Below are 20094 nucleotides of genomic sequence, written 5' to 3' on the forward strand. Positions count from 1 at the left end.
ATATTTATTTATTTATATTTATGTTTATATTTATATTTATATATTGATTTTTTAACATCTTTCATAATATCTTAAAATATTTTTTAATTTAGTTTAAATCTTGTTTAGTCACATAAAATATTCAATAATAATTTACAATATTTTAAAAATCTGAAATCTTATTACATATATTATTATCCACGTAGCCATATTTTTTATAGAATAGTTCACAGAAATTTGAAGACGGTTATGCACAGCTGTCGATTATATTTCAGATTTTTTTGTAATACTTCCAGCTAGGTTAGCCGAGAGGCTTTCGGCATTAGGAATTAGGAATGCGAAACTTATAGGGTTCGAGCCCCAAGGCGAATAAAAATTTTCATAGCGTGCGATTATAAACAGTGTAGTGATTGTATTATATTTATTAAACTACCCATCGTATTCTCTACTAAAATATTAGTTCTATAAAATTTAATGGATATTTTTTTCCGTGTAATTGCCATAGTTGGCCTGATTTTGGTAATGCATCTTATACCAATAGTCGGCTAACATGGTCGGGCCAAAGTTATAATTTCGCTGTTGGGCCGACTTCTAGTAGTCATGGTTGGGCCAACCATGGTAGCCAATAGTCGGCAAACAGAGTTGGGCCATAGTTATCATTTCGGTATGTTGGCCAATGCCTGGTTGGCAAAGTTAGCCCAACTCCGAGAAAGTTGGTCCGACTATGGCCCAATGGAAAATTCGCACCTGGGTTTACAGGTACTTTGTAGACTCCATCCGTTTCTTTCGGTCTGCCAGGGTATTCCAAGGATATCGAGATTTCCGCCCCGTACGATATCCAAAATTTTCGCAATGGAATCCAATATTTCTAAAATGAATATTTATTAAAATAAGTAGAATGCCTGAAAACATCAAGCTTTACAAACACCCTTTTGAAAAAAAACATTTTGTACAAATCTCGAATAGGGTAATGTACCCAATTGTTGACAGGTTAAGGCAAACTTCAGGCTTTGAGAAAAAAATTAATGTCAAAAATTGTACATGTGATATATGTAATAATAATATGTACAGTGCTAATATAATAGGGTATCAAATTCTAAGCTTTATTTACCTCAATATATATTAGAATCTGAAAAAATAACTAAAATTAGCTCATTAGCCTAAAAATGCAATTCTTGGCAGGGTTGACGCAATTCTTGGCAGGGATGGCCCCAATTATTGGCACCCTAGTCATATGAAGATGAAATAGTGAAGGAATCAGATTAAACTACTAAACTTTCATAGTATCACTATCAAGTGAATAGTGAAGAGAAACATTGTTCATCAATTATTTTTTATTTATAAACCAATAGTCTGGCTTACATTACTTAATTATCAGCACCTATCTAATCCAAATTTAGAGTTTAGGATCCTCGGCTTCTTTTGACTGCTTCAGTAGAATTAGTAGAATTGGTTTTTTTTTCAAAAATTGATTTTCTTTTTTGTTAGTGTCTTTAGCTTTTAACTTTCTTTTTCTAGTAACTCCTTCAGGAAAATCAATAAGATCGTTAATATTTGAAAATTGATTTTTTTTAGTTCATAGACTTTTTGGTTTCTAACTTTTTTCTATTTCTATCTTCTTGGACTTTTTCTGAAATTTAATTTCGCCGTTTTCGTTTTTGCTTTTAAGCTTCCTTAATCTTAGTTTTATATATTTTTTTCATTTTATTTTTTCTAATTTCTAATCTCCCCATTTCTGCGATGTTAAAACATAGATGACTTTTGCCTTAATTTGCCTTCCTATTCGTTTTGGGGTTCGAGGGAAGCGCAAATAATCATGCATATTTCCGTTTTTACACATTTTAATGCAATTTCTTATACGTGTTAGGTTGAAAACTGGAAACTGGTTACAAAACACTTCTTTTCTCTCTACACTATTTAAATCAGCCTTATTATTATTTAACACGTGTTCAGAAGTGTTAAAAATTACAATCGAGATTCTTCTTCTATACGTAAATCAGGCAGTAATTTTTTTGGACAGACTAGTTGTGAGTGATATATACATTAGACTGATTTGTGGTTAAGTCTACATCGCTAAATTGCGAATTTACTCTTATTTCTGAATAACATATATCACCAAATATAATTACTTACTTAATTTACTTAGTACTTTACTTTAAGATATTGTTTACATAACAACAAACGATCATAACCATACTTTTTCCGATTTCCAAGAATAGAAATCATTGCAAGAACATACAATCTAATTCTTGGCAGGGGGGTGCCAAGAATTGCATACAGTGCTTTAGATTGAAAATGTATTGGCACCTCCTATTATTTATTAAATAAATTATAGTTAAATCTTAGTTATTTTTTTATTAACAATTTTAACATTCCCTCGAAATGTGCTGAAAAGAAAATAGTCACTTCCGTTAATTATAACGTTGCTAGGGGTAAATTAAAAACTGAAATTATCTAAAGATTTTCTTCAGCTAACCTGAAAATTCTTGGCAACCTGGAAACAAGGCTGAATTTTGTAGTTTCAGAACACATAAATTATTGTTTAGCATAAGATGAATACATATTACTACGAAAGAATGTCTGCACTATTTAAAAAAATGAAAAACAATTTGCTATTTATCTCTATTCTATTATCATTTCATAAAATCTAGAGAAGGGTGCCAACAAAGGGGGGGGGGGTCCAAGAATTGGTGCTCTTACCCTATTCGGTTTCTTTCAGATTCCTATCTCAGTATAATTAGCAAAAAATTATTAATGCGAATAAGTTTCATAATCAATAACAGCCTACTTACAATAAAAAATAATTCACTCCCTTAAAATTTAAGAGTTGGCTGTTATTGTACCTGTAAAATTTATTGCGCAGTTAAGAGATCGCACTTTTCAACGGCAAAATCAGTTTTCTTGATAAAAAAAAACAATTAAACTAATATGTACCGCGTTCGTTTCTATGATATAAATAAAAATTGATTATAATTTTGCACGAATATTCAATAAATTGTTGATTTTTGTTAAAGTGTCACTTATTACTGCGCGATAGTTTTCGCACAACTAACAGCCATGATGGAATTTACCCGGAAGTGACGTTAGAGCGAACTTTACTATTATTGCACTTTATAATATTGTACTTTGTATAAAATTTCCGGAAAATAGGTAATATTGTTAAATTATTTCCTTGGCATATAAATTTGGGATAATAATGGGATATCCTGAGGATATTCTGATATATCCTTGGGACATTCCAGGGATATCGAGATCTCCACCCTGTAGGATATTATTTGCGATGGCCCTAAGATCCCTGGATAAAAATGCAAATATTTGGTTGAGAATTTAACTATTTTGTTAAAAATTCATCCTTTTTGGCTGAAAACAATCGTTTTCTTAGATTACAAATTCAATGTTTTTGCTAGAAACTTATTTTTTTGTTACAAAAATTCCATTTTTGATGTTACTGAGTTAACTGGAATCTTTTTTAGATAATAACTCAACTTTTTTTTAAATAAAAAATTCTTCTGCTGTATGATAAATTTCATATTTTTTGACAAAATGCAACTATTTGCTGGAGGATTAAATAATTTTGTTAAAAAGTCACCGTTCTTTATTAAAAATTCGTTTTTTAAAATTGAAAATTGAATTTTTTTGGTAGAAAATTATTTCTTGTTAAAAAATTCAGTTTGATCGTGAAAACTCGATAAAAATATTTTTCAACCGAAAATTCAACTATTTTCTTTGCTTGATAATTCAATTAATTTGTTTAAAATATTCGGTTGAATCGATTTATTAAGAAATTACTTTTTTTAAAAAGATTTATATTTTAAGTTGAAAAGTTATCTCGTTGGTTTAAAGTTTAATTACTTTGTTATAAATTAATCTTTTTTTTATTGAACATTTAACTACTTGGATCAAAGTTAAACTACATTGTGAAAAATTTTTTTATTGATGGCTTATGTCTGGTTGAAAATTTAATTGTTTAATGGAAAATACTTCTTTTTTTTTGTTTAGAATTCATTTTTTTACAGAAAATGGAACTTTTCCATTTTTTACGATTGATATTTTGAAGTTAAAAATTCGTTTTTTTGTAAACAAATTATTTTTTAGCTCGAAATTTCCTTTTTTTGTGTAAAAATGCATCAGTTTCGTGGAAAATTGATTTTTTGTTGAACAGTTATATTTTTTGTTTGAAAATTGTATTTTTGTTAAGCAAATTTATCTTCTGGTTTGAAGGTTCAATAATTTTGATAAACTTTTATTCATCTTTTGAGTGAAAAATCTTTATTTGTTGTAAATCCGTCTTTTTAGTTTTAAAATTCTTTTCTTTTGTTGTATAAATTTTATTTTTTTGTTTATTAAAATATAAACTATGACACTTTCTCGTTGAGAATTTGGCTTTTTAGTTTGAATATTCAAGTATTATGTTAAGAATTTAATTATTTTGTTGAAAATTCTAGTATTTTGTTAAAGAGTTATCTTTTAATGTAGAAAAAACTTTTTTTCTTATTGAAATTAATTAATGCATTTGCAAAGTTTTAATTTGCATATGAAACTTCTTATTTTACTTCGTGGTCTTTATTAACTAATGTGAGGCAATTGAATTTTGAGGTTACATTTTCATTCTAACAGTGTTAAATAATTAATGAGCTACTGCTTTGCATATTTTAAATTCCTGAATATGTCTGAGCTAGAAAATAATTGATATTCAACCGCTGGTATAACCTGAACAATAAAAATATTGTTAAAAAGCATGCATTCCTAAATTCTTTTAAATTCTCCTAAATTCTGTCGTATTCTCGGTAATATAACCTGAACTTAAATTCTCGGTAATTTAAGAACTCTAGTTGACACGCGGTGTTGTTTTTCTTCACAACAGTGCTTGCAAAATATTGTGCTACAAGTGCTTAATTGAAATTTGAGTAATAATTATAAGTTTTTCGAATGGGCTCGTCAATATAACTTAAAGTTAATGCACATTTCTAATATTACCTACCTTCTTAATACGGACGGCAAAAACCGGTTGGAGGAATTTGTGCCAGTGTTTGCAGACAATAAGGTAACATAAAAATGATGCTTTTTTAGATAACAAGCACACATTTTCAATTCTGAAAGCTATCTTCTGTAATGACGCCTGTTTTTTTATGCATTTGCAATAATTGATAAAAATGTGCGGGGAATGATTACAATGGCAATGAGACAGCCAATTAAAAAACGCAAAAGATAAATTATTTCTTTCAATTACGTGATTAATTATGCTAAAAAAATTTTCATGCTAAAATTTTCAAATTTTAGAAGAAGAATGTATTAGAAGAAAAATGTATTCGCCTAAATAGGTTTATCGGAACAGCATGAAATATTCTTCATTATTCAGTAAAAATTGTTTGTATCGATAAGCAGACAAAATATTGATGAAATAATGTTGAAACTGTGACTTATTAGGAACTTTTCTCGATTCATAAGATTTAAAATATTTTTACAAGAAAAATACTCCGCACAAATGCATACATTCGCCTAGATTGGGACATTTATCTTATATAACATTGTCGTAAACAATGAGAGGGTAGAATAAGTTGATAAGTACGTGAATCTGGGTAGTGTATTCACTAATGACGAAAAGGTAAATGGAGAGATATATAGGCGTACATACAAGAGAAGAAGGTTATCGGCAGAGTAGGATCCATTATCAAAAGTAAAAGTATATCTGATAAAGGTAAAATGGCGATATATAATTCTATACTTGCACCTACTGTGATGTACGGCAGTAAAACTCGGATATACTAAGACTAGGGTCAGAGTAAAGTTCACACGGTTGGCATGCAACACATGCGCCAGGTGTGCGGTAAAACGCTAATGGATAAAGTCAATAACGAGAGAATCGTCAAAGAATTTGGTGTAAATGAGTCACTTTTTGATAAGTTTGAATGAACTTTATTTAGATTATTTGGGCATGTTGAGAGAATGAAAGAAGAACGACTAACGAAACAAGTATGTCGAAGTAAAGTAAATGGTAGCATACCCAGAGGCAGAACGAGGAAGGAATGCTTGAAATGTGTAAATAAAACAATTATTCGTAAAGAAATAAAAGGTCATTGAAACCCAAGAGCTTTAATGAGAAAATTCGTAGACGTAAAGAAAGCTAAAGAGGTATGCCAGGACAGAACAGTGTGGCGACGAATAGTTTTTAGATGAATATAAAAGTCTCTACCCATCCCTCCCTATACCACCTTGTATAATTTCTTTCCTCACTTCACTCATATAAACAGCCCGCCAAAGGTTCGAGGTTCAATCCCTGAGCCCGGTACATCTGAAAATTTTCCTATGTACCTTTACCGAGGTTCTGGTGGTTCGGATCCTACCTTAAGCTGTAGATCCCCTATCGTGCACTTGTCTGCAACCCAGTTCGTGAATTTTGCGGGAAAAATCCGGCTTTGTCCAAAATTTCAAACTTCGCATACTGCTCTTATCAGATCACTGGATTACATTACCAAAAAGGCATCTGTGAATAATATATCCCTGGACAGCCGCGTGCATATTATTCCAAAACATAAAAATCGAACACTAGCAAAAAATGCCTTTAATGTTTTGAGCCGTAACCATCTTAAGCCTAATACATTAATTTATAATAATTATTATTATTTCGCTTTTTATGCTCGAAACTCGATTTTTAGCACTTCATCGACCTATATCCTAGAATTATTAACCGATTAATCTAAAATTTTTAGGAAAAAATCACTAAATCAAAATCCAGTACATTTTTTAAGAAAGTTCGATTTCTTCATTATTTTTAAAGATATTTCACTTTTTATGTGCAAAAATCGATTTTTAGGCAGTTCAGTCGAGAAGTAACCTACAATTTTGAACCGATTTATCTACAAATTTTAATATAAATTTTCTAGATAAAGTTTCAGTGGTACTTTTAAAGAAATTTGAATTAAGTGCTTACTTTATGTGAAAGACTTTTTCATCTGTTTCCGCACAAAACTGTTTTTTCATAATTACTTTCCTGAAACATATTTTAAAATAGAAATGGCATGATATCACTATTTTTCACGTAAAGAGAGTTATTTTATGTCAAAAACTAATATTAAAATAAAAAAAACACGAGATTTATTTCCATTTGTCGCCGCACCCGCACTGACACCATACCCAACGCTTCCTATTTACTAGGCGGAATGTTTTAGACCATAGATATTTTTGATAAAATCTATTTTCCTCTAATTTAGGCCACAAATGATAGAGAATTATTCTCTCCCCCCATCTCTCTCTCTCTCTCTCTCTCTCTCTCTCTCTCTCTCTTTGTACCTATCAAATTTTTCCTGGGTCGCTGGATTTAGCGCTGCTGGCTCTATTCTTATACGGTACAATGTCAGAAATACGCGATGAATCAACATCCTTGGCGTGAATTGGACATTATGATTTGTAATGTTTTGCTAGAATCGGACTCACCTCGCCATGAATGATGAGAGTTGGAATAGAGAATGTTAGGATGACAGCCCATAGGATGCAGATTGCAATGAAGGCATGTCCCTCAGTCCTCACAGACATTGAAGCTATAGGGTGCACTACTGCTAAGTATCTAGAATAAGAAAGGAATATTCCGATTATAAAAAAAATCTACAACTACATATCACAGCACTGCAGTTTCCCCCAGTTTTTACAGTTAATCAAAAAAAATCCAAAAATTAGTTTACAATACCAATGAAATCGTGAAAGAAAGATGCACCTTACAATGCAAATTTATTGCATAATCATCGTGAGATCACCGCCGTCACTCAAATATTGTCGAGAATTATTTTGCAAGAGCCAACTCAAAGATTAAGGCAATCTCTAAATTATTCAATGTTTTTAGACGCTACAATAATTTAAAGAACACAATTGCTATCGAAGGGTCTTCTTCCGTTATATTAGGGAGTAAAAACCAACATTTTTAATTTTCATAAAACGTCGTAACCAGAATAATGAAAAATTATAAACACCGTTTACTTGCTATTAAATACAAAATTTTATGAAATCCGTTAAACCAGAAAAGCAGACATGTTGAAAAATTGATTGACTGTTATGCCAAAGAATTGCCATGTTTTCTGAAAAAATGTAATAGTTTATAATGATGTGACCTTGTCACGTCTATGGAATAAGGATGCAATTATTTCCTTAGATGTATTTAGTTGTATTACAATGAATAAAATTTTAGCATTCAACATCCTCAATTATATTTTTTCAAGTATTTAATAAATTATTTCGTTTTTCCAGACCATTATATGCGAGCGTCGTGTTTTTAGCAACAGAGCAATATCATGAAGGAATATAAATTTCAAAATTTAAAAAAAAAATTAGATATCATTATGCAAATAGAAATACCTTCTTTGCTTCCAGTTCGAAACGTTGCAAATCTTAATATTATTAATATTATTATTTTTTTCCTAATATTTCATTCAAGTTATTAGTCCAAAATAATGAAACATTATTTAAAATTAATTATTTAACAGTATATTAAATAATGTTGAATTAATTCATTGGTGAATAACTGAATGTGAATTAAGTTACGATAATAATTAATCGTGAACATTTTTATTCAATTCCATGAACAGTATTCTTCAGAATTATCGAGACAGTGGGGTTATTGCTTTCAAATCTTTACCGGTAACTCAATTTCAGACTAATAATTACCAATTCATTGATTTTTTTTCTATAATGGAAAATATTTTTGTTCGATTAGTAATATAAGTAGTAATATAAGTAATATTAGTAGTATAAAATTTGGCCCAGCGCGTTGGTTCTCGTTAAACCTATTTATTATTCGGAATAAAGAATCGACGTCCTGACTACGTGTCAGCGCGACTCTTTTTTAAAAAACTCAAATCTCTTCTTAACCCCGTCACATTTTTGGCGATCCTGCCAGGATGGTGTCAAATGATCACTGCTGAAACGATCAAACTGCGCCATCTTGAAAATAGACACCTGGAGCGGGCCAAGAGAGTGCAAAATTCCACGGAATCAACGGAGAACTCCAAAGAGATATTTAAGAATTTTTTCTCTTAAAAAGCAGGCTTGTGATACCTTTAAAACTAGTAGCCGAACTAAAGTACGCTCTATTCTACGTAAGCCAGTATCCACGAAAACCTAAAAAAGGAACTTGGGTAATCGACACACTGCTGTAAATCTTCTGGAGCAATTCCCAGCAAAAGAAGCTAGTGACAGCAAGCCGCCGATACGTCGCACAGTTGTCCAGAAATGGATTTTCGCGGTCAAATTCGTCCAGAGCTCGTACTTTTTACCCGATTTTAAGTTTTCTTTTAAATATGCAGAATTGAATTCCCGACAAATGTAAGGAGAGCGACTTTTTATTTTTTGTTTAAGCAAATTGCTGTTTTAATAAATATAGCGGAAAAAATACATGTTCCGATCAAACATTTTTTTCCAATAACACGATACTATGATGGACAAATGGATATCACAGTCATATAAATTAAATCTTTTAATTATGGACTGTGACTGTTATTAACAAATTATATAAACAAATCGTCCAAATTTGAATTTTTCTGTCGAATTTTTTTTTCATAATCATACAATACTGTTAAAGTCTGAGGAATACAAAATATAAATTATTGATTCGAATTTTTTTCTTTGAAATACTGAGAATTGCTGAAGGTTTTAGTTATTTCACTCTTCTCACACCAAAAGCAAATTGTGTGTATCAAAACATCAGTTTTTTACAGCAATTGCTGATACAGTGCTTTTATTATTGTATTGTGGGCATAACAATTGCAGTAAATAATTTAAAGGTTATATTTATAACAATTTATTATCCCTAAATCTTTACCAATTCTGTATGATTGAGAAAAAAAATTTCGAATAAAAAATGTATATTTGAAGAATTTGTATATATAATTTGTTAATAGCAATCGCAGTAAACAATTAAAAGGTAACATTTATAACAATTTTTTATCCCTCAGAGTTAACCAGCACTGCATTGCAAAGAAAAAAATTTGAATGAAAAATCCATAGTTAGAGAATTTGTTTATGTAATTTGTTAATTACAATTACAGTAAACAATTATATGTTACATTTGTAACCATTTTTTATTCCTCAGACTTTAACAGTATAGTATAATTATGAAAAAAATTTTGACAAAAAAACTGAAATTTGGACCATTTGTTTATATCGTTTGTTAATAACAATTAAATTTAAATTTACATTTGGTGAATATTTATGCATGCATTTTCACGACTTAGAGTATAGTTTCGTTGTTTGCACTTCAATAAAAGATAATAATAATTGAAATTTCCTATTTTTCCGCCTTATTTATTGACACTGCAATTTGTTTAAGCAAAAAATGAAAAATCGCTTTCCTTAATTTATCGAAAATTTTATGCTGATGTTTTTTTTTAACTTGAAATCGGGTAAAAAGTAAGACCTCTGGACGAATTTAACCGCGAAAATCAATTTCTGGACCACTGTGCGTCGTGCCGGTCATCACCTTCGTACAAGGGAGGACAAGACGAAGTTAATAGCAGTAAGCGGGCGATACGTCGTGCCGCGACGCAACGCCTGGTTCATCATCTTTTCACACAAGAAGGACAACGGCGGAGCCGCAAAAGCAACAAGTAAGAATTTAATTTAAGAAAATAAGAAAGTGAATATGTAAAAATGAGTTTCTAAAAGTGAATTTGTAAAAGTGAATTTGTAGTAGTGCGATCCCTCAAACGAAAAGTTTTATGAAAATTAAAGTAGACCAAAAATTGTAAAGCAAACACGACCCGAATATTCTTTTCTCGACAAAAAACAGATAAGATAGAAAACTTGGCTTTCCATACGTACATGAAGAACGCATCCGTAGATTACGATACCCAAACTAGCGCCTTTGACTCGACGGACATTATAGACGAAATAAACACATCCTTTATAACTGCAAAAATGGCAACTCACCTCCCCCCGTAACCTCTCCTACTCTCCCAACAACAGACCAGATGCTGCAACCCATCTTAGCCAAGGTGACTATCTTAGAAATTATTATGAACTTTTTCACACAGGAAAACGTAAGCAGAGTTGAAGAAATTAGAACGTTAGCCAGCCGAGTCGGAGCGAGAACTGAGATACAAACAGATAGGGAAGATCCTGAGATAACATCGGACGTCGATATAGAAGGAAGCGTTATTAATCAAATTGGAAAGGCTAGCTATCAGAAAGAAAGAACAAACCGCCCTAGTTGCTCTAGGTCCTATGTGATTCCCCAAAATAAAGAGTTTCGCAATTATAACAAAGAAATACCTAAACACCCCGTTGGGCCTACGCTCCCCGCGAATCCTCAAAACCAAGAGCCTAACTTTTATATCAGAAAATACCTTTCCACTTCGTTAGGCATATGCTCCCCGCGACTTATAAAAACCAAGAGCCCAGTTATTGTAACAGGAAAGCAGCCAACTACTCTGTTAGGGTGTGCAAACCGAATCAGTTTCTGCGTTGAGGAGTAATTTAGAGAGCTGTAGACAGGGACCCATGGAAACGGTTTAAAATTTTACCTCCGATTTCGTCAGGGAGTGAACGAGTTAAAACACGCCGTCCAAAACGAAAGCTATGGCCCGACGGAAAGAAAAATAGCTAAAAGTATCGAGGGAAAAGAATGTCTAAAGAGATATTTATTAAACCTCAAACGCGAAATAGGACTGCAGGTAAAAGCTCAAAAACCCGGTAATTTATCAGAGGCATAAAACTACACAATAAAAATGGAGACGTGACTACGCAAAACGAAACCCACAATAATTCAGACAGGATTCAGAGCGCAAATGCGACATGCAACTCAAATCCGTGAAAAAAAAATTTTTACCTCCACAAAAAGTGCAGCAGACAACGCCGCAATACGAATCACCCCAATTTGGGATAACGCGAGGTACCGGTACAGACAAACCAAAATTGAATTGTCACAGGTGCGGAAAACAAGGACATTTCGCTAGTCAATGTCAATCGCACCAACAACTAAATACTCCCGTGGGAACGTCCCAGGAATGACCCCCGCAAGTAGGAAATATCCAGGAAGTAAATCAGATGGATTCTTTGAACCACGTGCTGATGAGTCAAGAGGAAATAGGGGAACAGATTCAATACGAGGATACAGCCGAGTATCTGCCATATGTGGAAAGCTCCACTCAATCGCGGGACGAGAAGCAAACGGATGCATGTATAGATTACTCTTCGACACAGGGTCATCTATAATTCGTATCAAACAAAAAGCTATAACGTGGGGTACCACCCCTTTCCTGTTGAAAATAACTTCCGTATGGGCCACGATAAGCATACTTAAATCGAAGCAGTATATTTGAACTATTTTAATAAGAAAACTGTTTTTCACTTAGTTCACAACGACTTCCAGTTGCTTGGGGCAGTTATAATAGGAATACCATTTCTCACGAAGTTTCACAGGTATGCCATCACTCCGAGATTCCTGATACTTGAAAACATTAAACTACCAGTACCTACCGATGGAACCTACGTTCCTGGGAGAACTGCAACGGTGAACAACATACATTTAGAACCCGACTTAGATGACGTTTGGACCGAAGAAGGCGAAACTGTACCGTCCGGGATTTACCGGGTAAAGAACGAGAAATTACAGGCACTATTCTTTAACTACACTGATAGGCCTATAAAAGTAACTGCACCAAGTTCCGAACCCATCGACAGAATAAAAAAAATCTCCGAATAGGAAATACTGATAGCCGAATAGAGTAATAACCCAAAGATCCTAAATTCATTAGAAAATACCCGTATGGATCACGTGGAATTAGAACTTGCCGATCCTATTTGATAGATAATTTCCTAATACACCGATGTATATGCTCTAGAAGGAGATCCTATATCTTGTACTAATTTAACCAAACACAAAGTCATTTTAAAATCCGCTAAAGTTATCAACATTAAAGCCTATCGACCGTCAGAGAGACAGCAAAATTTTGTGAAAGAAGAGGTTGCTTCCTTACTTCAGCCACGTATAATAAGGCCATCCAGCTTAACTTTTAATTCACTAATATGGGTCTTAATTAAGAAGGGTGGGAAATTACGGATGGTGACAGGCTAAAGAGGGGTAAACCTTTATACCGATTAAGATGCTTTCCCTTTACCGGTAATAGATGACATTTTAGAACATCTGTTTAAGTCAAAATTCTTTTCTGCATTCGATCTCTCATCAGGATTGCACTAAATCCCTATGAAGGAAGAATCTAAAAAGTATACAGCCTTTTCCACAAAAGACGGACATTTCGAATTCTACAGAATGCCATTCGGGTTAAAAAAGGTGCTAGCAATGCGTTACGAGGACTCGTCGGCAAGCATTGTTTTGTAAACCTAGATGATATAGTTATCTTCGGACAAACTATTAGAGAACACAACCAGAATTTAATATTACTACTCGACCGGCTGAGAGAGACCGGATTAAAATTGCAACTTGCAAAATTCGAATATCTGAGACCCGAATTGGAATACCTTCGACACCTTATGACCGCTGAATGTGTGAAGCCTAATCCAAATAAAGTCAGCGCAGTAAAAGAATATAAAACGCCTAATAACATGAAACAAGTTCAATCCTCGGGGTAGCGGGTTACTACCGGAAATTCATACAAAAAATTTTCGTTTATGGCCAAACCCCTAATCGAACTCACAAAAAAGGACAACCCGTTTCAGTGGACCTCGAAACATCGGCTAGCGTTTGATCAACTTGAAAATATATTATGTAAAGCATAAGTGCTGCGATACCCTGACTCTAATAAGGAATTCGTGCTTACCACTGATGCCTGAAACGTAGGACTAGGAGCCGTTTGTAGTCAGGATGGTCATTCCTGCTGCTTTATATCCGGAACTTCAAACGGAGCTGAGCAAAATACTGTGCCACGGAAAAAGAGTTACTGGCAGTGGTATGGCCACGCTACGCGTGAGACAGTACCTCTTGGAAACAACATTTCGAATAAAAACTGACTATCAAGCCCTGAAGTGGCTCCACAACATAAAGAATCCTTCATCCAGATGATTACGCTGGAGAGTAAGGTTAGAAGATTATTCGCACAAACCCATTGCGCACATAAAAGGGAAAGAAAACAAGGTGGCCGACTGCCTTTCCCGGTTGTTTCCAATAAGAAGAGACCCCTTAGAGGAAGCTATGAAGAATGCCGAGATGAGCCCCAAGGAACTAGATTCCAGATTAACCGAAATAGAGATATTTAACTCCTCTGGCATTGTAAAGGACTTGGCAACTCCACATCCACATCAGATAAACTTCGAGAAGCAACCCGTGAAAGAAAAACATAAACCAAGGATAATTAGTGAGGAGGTGCTAACAGGAAATGATAGGAAACGTGAGAGAGAAGGAACGCCCCCAATACCAATGCGAGAAAACCTCCCCGAATACGATAACGAATTTTAACAGCAGTTCCAGAATAGGCTCAAGGAAAGAGGTTTTAACAATGCCTTGAAAAAGCCGAACGCAAGAGGAAAACTGCGAAGGAAAATTAAAAAAAAACCCTCGCACGATAAGAATCTAGAAATCCTGCTAATCTATTCTGAAAGAACGTGGCTTTCAAGAATTAAAGAAATAATAGCGGGCTTTAGAAATCAGAAATTGACTCTAGCCAGGTTACACTTCATGGATATAATCATAACACACTTAGAAACAATTAAAATTAAACAATTAATTTACTTCTTTAGCCAAAAATATGAAAATTACTCAAACATTTACTACTGCTTTTCACTACTAAGCTAACTGGCTCAACAGGAGAAACTCGAAATACTAAATGAAGCACATGGCTCTATTTTTAACCAACACTTTGGAGAAAATAACACTATAGATAAAGCCAAACAGTTGGGAAAATGGAAAAATGTGGAGAATGATGTTTGCAGCTACGTAAAGAAATGCCCCATGTGCTAACTTCAGAATTCCATGCGAATCAAGAGAGAAGTCGAAGCTATTATACCCGACACACCTGTAAGCCCTAATAATAATGCGCCAATCGATATTTTCGGGCCTCTTCCTATCACGAAAAATGGGAACGAATACATACTCAGTGTGCAAGACCAATTGACTGAATATTTGATGTTAATACCACTAAAAGATGCTTGGAACGAATCCATTATCGAGGGACTCTTCGATCACTTTATTTATATATTCCAAGCCTCAAAACCTATCCTGACAGAGCAAGGAGTAAACTTCGTTCCTGAACTAGTTCAGAACTTCGAGAATCTGTTCAGAATAAAGCACGTGGAAACAAACTACTTATCACCCCCAAAGTAACGGTAGCTTAGAAAGAGCTCATTCTGTCCTGAAAGATCTACCGAGAACCTGTGTGCAGCATGCGCCAACCGAGTAAGATCAAGTATTAAAATAATTACCCTCGTTTACAACACCACTAAGCAAGACGGAATTGAAATTAGCCCGTTCCAAGCCACTTTCGGAAGAATCGATGCTAATTTGCCATCAACTTTGGCCACCACTCATAATTTAAAATAGCAAAACTTACTCAGCATCTGGAAAGAAAGGCACGAGCAGTACCTACAGAAAGCAAAGAAAAGTTACATCTTCAGAGAGAAAAATACGAAAGGTGCCAATATTCCAAGATAGTTTTACCACAATCTATTTGCGAACCGCCACCTGGTTAAATTTATCAACCGTAATGCGACCAATAAACTCTCTGCAACCTGGCAAAATAAGAAGGTAACCTTTTATTAAAAGGTTTTAGCGCGCTAGTTCTAGTAAAACCTATTTACTATTTGGAATAAAGGAACGTCGCTCTGACTACGTGTCAACGCGACTCCTTTTTCAAAAAAATAAAATCTCTTCTTGACCCCGTCACAAGGGCACTCTACGTGATAGTACCTTTTAAGTCTGCTGACTACAGAACAGATGAAGAGATTATTGCGTATTTTAATTTAATTATGAAACATAATATTTATTGCTGGATGTATAATGTATATCCATTATTTTTAATAAATGATTATCTACTGTAGGGTGGTTTCCTCTACTAAATTAGGGTGAGCCAAAATAAAAAAAAATTTGACATTTATGTACAGCAATTCCCAGTATTTTTTACTTTCTCGAAAAATATGTAAGAATAACATTTGAAAAGACAAATTTTTATACATTTCATCTAAAAAATTAAAACGATTATAAAGTATAAGCGTAATATACTAAATATAATACATATTTTTCATCATCTCATGAAGCCTCTTCAGTGAAGAAGAATTCGCCAATTCTTTTCAGTTTGAACCTTCCTAATTCTCTTTTATAGTGTCCTAAGCACCATACCGTAAAAACGTAATGAAGGTTTCGTCCAATATTGGTCACAGCAACTACTTTTTCCTTATATTTTTTCATAAATTCTCATAAATATATAAATTAAAAGATTTTCCGTATTTAAATAGTTTTCTTAAATTGTAAAAAAAATTCATTTTTTACAGAATATACCGAATTAATGGAATTTTGTCAAGTTCCATTATTTTCTCCTGATTATTACTATTTTCTTTTTACTAGAAATCATTTAACCCTTTTTATTTGTCCTTACAAATTTACAAACTCCATTAGCTTCTCTGAATTTGTACTTCTTCCAACTTACTTTTAATTTTTTTTAATAATTTGTTTAAACTAATTATTATGCAGTAAATGTAAATTTTAATTGCCAAATTTCTTATTTTTTGTTTCTAAATTGTTTAAATGAATAAAATTTGTTTTGGTAGTTAGCAATAAGTAGAAATATGTAAAAATCAGTAAAAAATATTTAACTTATTAAAATTGTAATCAGAAACTAATTTTCCACGTTTATTTTGTTAGAAACTATATTTGGACGTTCCCTAGTCAATTAAGACATTATATTTTCTAATTTATCCACTATGGGAATATATGAAAGAAAAACGGAAATAATATATTTTTAAGGGCAATATTCAGCAAAACTCTTATTGCACTTTTACGGGATGGTTTTTTAAGTACCATGAAAGGGGCTTAATGGGGTCGAAATGGAAGATGGATGACGGATTTGTATTCCCTGCACATTTTTCATGAGATAATAAAAAGACCTGTTTTTTTCCCTATTTAATTTCTATGGAGATACGTATGGGGTGAGCACCACGTAATAAGGTACCAACTTGAAAAGAAGCCCGAACGTTTCTTATAATGATATATCTTGTAGTACTACAACATATATCAAAATGGGCAAATTTAATTGAAACCCTATTTTCATTAGAAACGTACGGGTTCCTTTAGGAAATTAATTATAAAGCACTTAATAATGGTCGTGTTATCATAAACTTTTAGAATTAGAAACAAAAATTATTTTTGACATTTATAAAAATCTAAAATCGTGCGAACATTCCTTACTCCGCTTTATTTATTTTTCCTAAATTTGTAACTGGATATCTCATATCGGGTGAACATAAGTTCTTAAATCGCAGAAAATATGACTTGCCACATTTTATACAATTTTCTGTACAAATAAAATTTTTACGAATGAGAGATACTGCAATATTACTTGTCAGTTTTGTAACGTACCAAGCAGGGGTGGGCTTCATCTGAAACTGTATTACATCGCTTCAAAAACATATAAGTGTTCACTTTTCTTTAGATTATCGTAAAACCGAGGGTAAGCCATTGTAATACCTGATTTTAATTACAATGAAACTCTTTTATAGCGCCGATTTTGGGGCTGACCTTCACTGTGAACTAACTCACTGTAGCCCGCTTCGCTTTTGTTTGTTCACGCTTGACTGCTAGCCTGAGTGACAACCGCAGACCCCGTGGCCCCCGCGCAATTCCTGTTATACCTACCTACGGCACGGCTTCAATTCTCGGAATGGCTATAGGAGGGAGGGCTATTGAAGTGTTTCACTGTATAATGTTCTAGTTGTAGCTTATATATGCAAGGTGTCACAAAAGTCCCGGGATGGCTGAATATTTCCTCAGGTAAGATATTTTTCAGGGAGATGAAGGTCATTATTGAAGTAACTTTCAACGAGGAATTCAATGGCGACCATTATTTTAACCATCAAGATGGCCTTCAAAGTTTTTATATCTCAGCTTCTTTTATGTGGAAACCAGGTTTGTTAAATCGGCCATCGATAAAGCGGGAAATTCTACGTTCAAATATGTACCCAGAGCATACGTAGATTTAAACCTTGAAGGTCACTGTTAGGCGATTTAAACTTAAACAACGTAAATTTGGATCTTGAAAAATTGATCTTGAAATTACATTGAAGATCATCTTTAAGGTTAATGATTAAGGTCACTACTGAATGTTGCTTGTTAAAGTAAGTAGTTTTTCTCGTTGTCAAAAAAAATGGAAAAAGTTTCCATTCCCAGAGGTATGCAGATCTTGTTTAAGTTTAAATGACCTTAGAGTGACTTTTAAGGTTTTTTTAAGCTTAACTTTTTTTAAATGGAAATACCCTTTTTTTCATCGGTAATCAATCAAGCTGTAAATTTTGCGTTCGAGTATGTACTCAGGTCATAGGTCCAATTTGACTATGACCCAGAGGTATGCAGACTTTGTACAAGTTTAAATGGCCTTAGAATGACCTGAAAAGTTGCAATATATCTATGACCAGGTTATATATTTGATATAATACCAAAGAATTCTCTTGCAATTCTTAATTTAAAGCGATATCATATGAAAAGTACATCACTTTAAGATTTACGTTTTCAATATGTATTACAGTTCACAATTTATTTTGTGGTTGAAGAAGGTATATATTTTACAGGAACACATTTGCGCTCCTAATGCATTAACGCGTAATTTCACTAATTTTTACAGCTAACTACAACTCGATTTACAACTCTGAATTCAAAAATATCCATCGCAAAAGAAAAATAGAAATAAAAGAGATTTTCTCGTTCGTGAAAGAGGCTTTGAAAATTCCATCTATCATCAATTATTTCTTAACATCCACGAACATGATGCAAAGAAACAAAATAAAAATATAAGAAAAGAGTGAAAACCCCTAATCTATCCAACATGAAAGTTGTGCCAACATCGCGTGTTTTCAAACTGGACAAAGGTAGATCCTAGGTAGAGGAAATCCTATCTGCTTCAGATAGGATTTCCTCAAATGTATAAAGACAATAAATGATGGAAACAATTAAAACGAATATATTAGTCTATTTTATTATTGCATTATTATATGCTTATACATATGCAAAAACATAATTCAGTTTTTAACCAAAATTGCACAAAAACTTTCAAGGATATCAATTCTGTCGAAAATATTTTTATTATTCTTTCAATTATTATTTCAAATTTTCAAAGGGTTTTTCACCTGAATCCAACATTATTGCCGCAGGCGACCTTCTAATAACTTTTGGACGCGATTGTAAGCTTCATTAAGTATTGTATAACGCTGTCAAAATGGTGAATAAATATTTGAGAATGTAGGATCAACTCTGACCCGTGACTTTTACCATAGAGATGGAAAACCTGAAACCGGTAAAGTGAAAAGAACCATGAAGATTATTCAATCTCATATTCAGTTGACCCTATCTCAAATGTTTTTTTTTATTGTCCATATATATATATATATATATATGCTGAATGCTACCCGAATTACACAGCAGCAGGGGAGAAGCTATTATACGGGGGTATTTTCATATTTCGCGCCTTTAAAGTTGCATTCGGATCGGCCATTCGGCCAAGCGCGTGCATCTTCGGATCAAGTTCATGATAGTTTTCATGGTTGCGTTGGAAACTTCAAGCGGTTATATTCAGATTCACCTGTTTTCCCTAATGGCTGTCAGTAAATGTAGGCAATGTTAATTTAAAGTTTACGCATGTAATATTTCATTTACTTTATTTAAAAACTATCCTGTGTATTCATTACGTACCTTTTATATGCTGTAAAAAGAAGCGTTAAACACCATTCACTCTTCGCTCACTGGAAGCACAGAATATTATTACTATTTTATAGTATTTGTCACTTAGCAGCCATTCTATAATGTTATTGGCACAGGAAAAAATGACGTTTACTTCTCAGTTCATATGTCTCACTTCATTATAAATAAACACCTTTATTATTTGTAATTACTATATAACATAACCTATATTGTTTTGACACTTGTATCCGTTTGAAGTTTCGAACGCAACCATGGAAACTATTGTAAACTTGATC

The 20094-nt window shown here is 33.1% G+C and overlaps 1 protein-coding gene across 6 annotated transcripts in view; it reads right to left on the reverse strand.

Moving 5' to 3' along the window:
* LOC117171913 (allatostatin-A receptor-like) overlaps positions 1-20094 on the reverse strand; it is a 90796-nt gene that overhangs the window by 66427 nt on the left and 4275 nt on the right. For all 6 annotated transcript variants that reach the window (XR_004466937.1, XR_004466938.1, XR_004466936.1 and 3 more), the window contains exon 2: positions 7414-7543. Coding sequence is in view for 3 of the 6 variants with exons in the window: in XM_033359568.1 (XP_033215459.1) it covers positions 7414-7543 (130 nt within the window). In the remaining 3 variants the exon portion in view is untranslated. The remainder of the gene's footprint in view (positions 1-7413; positions 7544-20094) is intronic.

The sequence above is a fragment of the Belonocnema kinseyi genome, chromosome 4 (assembly GCF_010883055.1).
Source record: "Belonocnema kinseyi isolate 2016_QV_RU_SX_M_011 chromosome 4, B_treatae_v1, whole genome shotgun sequence".
Lineage (NCBI taxonomy): Eukaryota > Metazoa > Arthropoda > Insecta > Hymenoptera > Cynipidae > Belonocnema > Belonocnema kinseyi.